At 40.6% G+C, this 4,797-nt stretch overlaps 1 protein-coding gene across 1 annotated transcript in view; it reads right to left on the reverse strand.

Annotated features, from left to right (window-relative positions):
* The window catches only part of LRRC1 (leucine rich repeat containing 1), a 63,527-nt gene extending 58,961 nt beyond the window's left edge, over positions 1-4,566 (reverse strand). The window contains exon 1 of the mRNA XM_019474451.1: positions 4,537-4,566. Within this exon, the coding sequence (XP_019329996.1) occupies positions 4,537-4,566 (30 nt within the window). The remainder of the gene's footprint in view (positions 1-4,536) is intronic.
* Between the last annotated feature and the right edge of the window lie 231 nt (positions 4,567-4,797).

The raw sequence follows: 4,797 nt of genomic DNA on the forward strand, positions 1-4,797 counted from the left end.
CTGGGCATCGTTTGGCAGGTGGTGAGCAATTGCATCATGCATCACTTATTTCGTATATTCTTTTATCATTATTATTATTGTTATTTTCCCTTCCTTTTCTGGCCTATTAAACTGTCTTTATCTCAACCCACAAATTTTACTTTTTTTTCCCCCCGATTCTCTCCCCCTTCCCACTGGGCGGGGCGGGGGGGGAGCGAGCGAACGTCTGTGTGGTGTTTAGCTGCCTGCCGGGTGAAACCACAACAGCATCCCTAGGAAAGCTGGAGAGCTCTTTATCTTATCACAGCTTTCCTCTCTTCCAGGCAGGCCTCTGAATGAGAGTGACTGCAAGTAGTGAGGATTTGTGCAGAATTAAATGACTTTATATACAAGTCATCTTGACCATAACTGACTGGACTCCTCAAATTTCAAGTGTTTTGTGCCCCCAGACTGCACAGGCATTTTCGCCCAGCAGTCAGAACCTGTGCATCTCACCCACTCGTGATATGTGTGCGTGTCTGTATCTTCATAGGTTCTGCCCCTCAGGGTAACTGGAAGATGCTAGTAAGTTTGGGATATCTGCTTACATTTAATCACCTGCAATCCTTTCTTGGAAATTAGCACTTTTTTAAATTATTCTTTTATTTTATTTAGGTGCTGGAGTGTGTGCTCTGAATGTCACTCAATTCTGTCTTAGATTGACACAAAAAGTGGCAGTAAGACAGGCATCTTACTAGGACACAAGGTAAAAGCACAGTCTTACTAATCTGTGTTACAGTCTTACTAATCTGTGTTACAATACAGGTTTTCAATCTTAGTTTGAGTGTCTTAAAGCCTGGTTTATGATCCTGGGTGTAAGAGCAAGGTTTTGCAACCTCAGCACCAATCCTTCAACATACATTGTTGTTCCTTGTCACAGAAAAATAAAACACAACTGAAATTAATGTGTTTTCCCTCGAAAACATGGGTTCCTTTTCGGGAATAAAAAGGATAAAGCTTTAAAAAGTTTATAAACACTCAGGAGTCAAAAGATGCACCAGATCTGAATGCAAAAATACAAAGGCATTTTTTGAGTCAGAATGACACATGGGGGCCCCCCTCCCCCCCCCCAAGCATTAAAGGCCTTTGATAACAGAGTTGAAATTGTAAGAGGAAGATAAAAAACCTTTACAATTCCACATTTCTAGCTCCCTAAAAACAAATATTACAATTAGAATAGCCACAAATGGTTTTTTAATCCTTTGTCCTCACAAGATCCATAACTGCATTTTCATATCATTAACATTTTTTTAATCTTCTAAAACAAATGCATACCTTTTGCTAAATATTTATTAATGTAACTAAACCAAGAATCCATCAGAAGCTTAGAAAAGCACTTAAAGATACTTTTGTGAAAACACAGCAGGAGTACACTCCACAGAAGAGATCCCAATCTGTCCTAACACTGTCCAAAATAAATACTTGCCAAAGTGTTCCTCAGCCAGCGTGTAGCTGCTAAACTATATAACAGTTATAAATATTGATGTTCTACTACAAATCTTCTCATAACCAACAGTTGTCCTTGCCAAAGATGCTCAACAATGGCAAGTGAGAAAAGACAGAAGGAACATGGTTAAAAGACAGAAGGAACATGGTTAAAAGACAGAAGGAACATCAAAAAGCTGTTAAGGGGTGGGCATCCCTAGGAAGGTTTGAGGGTCCTCACCGCACCACGTGTCAGTGTTGTATATATTTATTAAATGTGCAGAGCACATGTGTGCAACAAACAAAATTACACAATATTTAAAGGCATTCCTGTTTCTTTAACTGACTACTTAAAAGAAAAATTAACTGGGAGCTTTATTTCTGGTTTGCATAACAATTTTTAATGAATGACACCGTTTCCTAGATAAAAATCAGAAACTGCAGTTACATGAATGGCACTTCTTTGAACTTCTTGTTTTTTTCCTTTAAACTACAGAACTCAATCACTCTTGCATGTGTAGTACATCCTACTCCCATTTCAGTAACTATTCTTCCTTTATCCAAGGCACATCATTAGTGCTCTAAAGCACTACTGGAGAAGCAAGCACCTCCTTTTTGCCATATTTGTTTTACCTGTCAAAAAGAGCACAGGGAAGAAAGAGAATTAAGAGCTTACTGAATAGAGTTCAACAAATGTCTATATATATACAGACATATATATAAATAACTGCAATTTCTTAAATATATGCCAACCAGAAACACGTTCCTAATTCAATGTATCAGACACAGTTCAGCCTCTATTTGAAAAGCTCTAACACGAACCAAAGTGCAATGGGGTTGTTGGCCAGAGCGGCACATCCACCCAGCATGCTGTAATAGCAGGTTTTGATTGCAGACCCGACATCTCTACGAGTATCTTGGCAACACTTTTAAGGCTGTTTAGTTTAGCCAGCCTAATTAATAGTGCTTCAATGAGACAAATAATTCCATGAGCATCAGCACTAAAGAAGCCTACAACTTTCTATTTAGCGGCAATTCCCAACCTTCAGTTGAAGCTTTCCCTGCTGTCAAAGAATTTATAGAGCTTTCTCTTATATGGATTTTCTAAGAACACACATCTTGAATAGAGCCCTTCTCGCACTGGAAAACTAACCGAGTCTCTCTCCTACACCCAGCCACATATTTTTTAAAAAAATTTATTCTGGCAAAATTGGGTTGATGTCAGCCAACAGAAGAAAAAAAAAAAAAAGAGATAAGTGTGTGACTCCCTGAAAAGTATAAACAGACAGTGTGATCCCACCGTCCTTATTTTTTATACTTTTTTTTTTTTTAAAGAATACCGCTACAACTGGCACTCTTGATCCTAGAAATAAAAGTTAACAGAATTAAGCCAAACTAGTAGGATTGATAAAACTCAGTACTTTCTCCTGAGAAAGTGGCCAAAACAACACATGTCTCTGGCTTTCTTTCAATGGTTCACTCCTGCAACAAACAACATTCATGCCAAAGAATCTTGCCTGAATGCTTCAGCACCTTTCCTAATGGGGAGAAAAAAAAAAAAGGAAATAGATGAAAACAATAGGCAGCTGAAATAAAAAACACAGGAGGGCACGAAGACCTACTTGCAGCTAACGCTGTTTAAGGGGAGGAGCAACATCTCACTGCTAGAGCTTTTCCAGTGCTAGTGACATGTCAAACTCCAAACCCACTTGGCACAGGTAGCATAACTAAATGCTTACTGTGTTAAGCAAAATGTTTCCATAAAAAGGCCACTACTAGCAGCAAAGAGAATTAAAATTAGATACTTTAATGAAATCCACTGCCTAGTATTTGAGATGGGCCCGCATGAGCAGCAGAAATTAGACCAACAGGGAGAGAAGGAAGAAAACTGCAAATCAGCTCCAGTTTCAGGGTTATATTCACACAGGATAGAAAGAGATTTTCTTTTTTTTTTGGTGCAGACACTTGAGCTGTTGCTGACAAGCTTAAAAATTTGTGAGTACTTGCTCTTATGTCAAATTTCCCTTAGACACCAATACGGATTTTTAACATAGGCATGCTGCCTCAGCTTTTAAGGCTTCTTCAGGAAATTACAGTATTATATTCAAACAGGAATTAGGGAAATGACCAAGACACAGTACATTACTAGGTCCTGTTTCTTAAACACCATCTATGTTTGTTTCACCTATTTTCCAAACCTATAACTGACCAGCTAAAGGATATCTGTGCTTTAGAATTAAAAAGCGACACACAGTAATTTAAACATAGTTTACCTCCTAATTGCATTCCTGCTTCAAATCTTACTCGAGGCTCCATTTTCTTCTCCTATGTTGTAAACAAAAATCAATGGGGAAGCCTTTACTTTATTTGTTCACTTCCATTCACCAGCTACGTGTCCTCCTTCAGTCGCTGGATAAGGGAAATTGCAATCAATCCTTCCCCCACCCTTTTTATACTGCCTCAGAAAGACCTCAGAAAAAGGTTTTTCTTCAGGCAAACACAAGCAGAAGCTGCAATTTCGTTTTGGTAAGCAAAGCAGTGAACAAGATAAGGCATCAAATCCATGAAATAACCTCGCAGCATGGCTGGCACAACGCTCTCCGGCTCTCCAACAAGGTCCCCAATCACTTGCTTTTGGACCCTGGAAGTTATTTTTTTGCCTGCACTGTTGCATGGCTTCAGCAAGGGAGCAGGGGAAGCACAACCTTTCTTTAGGTGAACGCACTGCTTGGCGGTCAGGACACTGCGAGGAGAACAAGGGTTAAATCACGTAAGGCAGAAGCAGCACTGAGTTCAAGTGTTCTGCTTCCTGGGGATGCGTTTAATAACCAGGCTCTGGTACAGGCATACATACAAACACATTCCCCCCATCTGTCCGAAGGGCAAAGGCAAAGAGGGAGGGGCGAGCTTTTCCTCATTCCTCCCCCACCCCACTGTCGTAGAAGTCATCGCTAGTCAACTCTTTGAAAGACCATCCACAGGGGACACTCAGTGCTAAGGATTCCAAGAGCACAGGACACTCAATGTCCTACGCTAAGCAACTGGTGGGATTTCAGACATTGCTTCTACTCCGAAGTCAGCCAGCGGACATACCAGCCTGGAGTTGATGAGAACCACGGCCATGCTCACATTCACAGCGAGCCTGTCCTCCACTGAAAACTCAAGGCACACCCCATCAAAAGCCACAACTAACTTGTAAGCAAAAAAGTCTTTCTAGGATGCAATCCTGTACATCGCCATCTTAAAATCCATCCCAGAGACTCCCGCCAGTAGCACGAGCGGGAGCACTGAGGAAAACCAGCAAGAACACAGAAAACAGACACCTTCCCCTAGAAGCACATCCTAATTGGTTGC

Source organism: Aptenodytes forsteri, unplaced genomic scaffold (assembly GCF_000699145.1).
Source record: "Aptenodytes forsteri isolate BGI_AS27 unplaced genomic scaffold, ASM69914v1 Scaffold100, whole genome shotgun sequence".
Classification (NCBI taxonomy): domain Eukaryota; kingdom Metazoa; phylum Chordata; class Aves; order Sphenisciformes; family Spheniscidae; genus Aptenodytes; species Aptenodytes forsteri.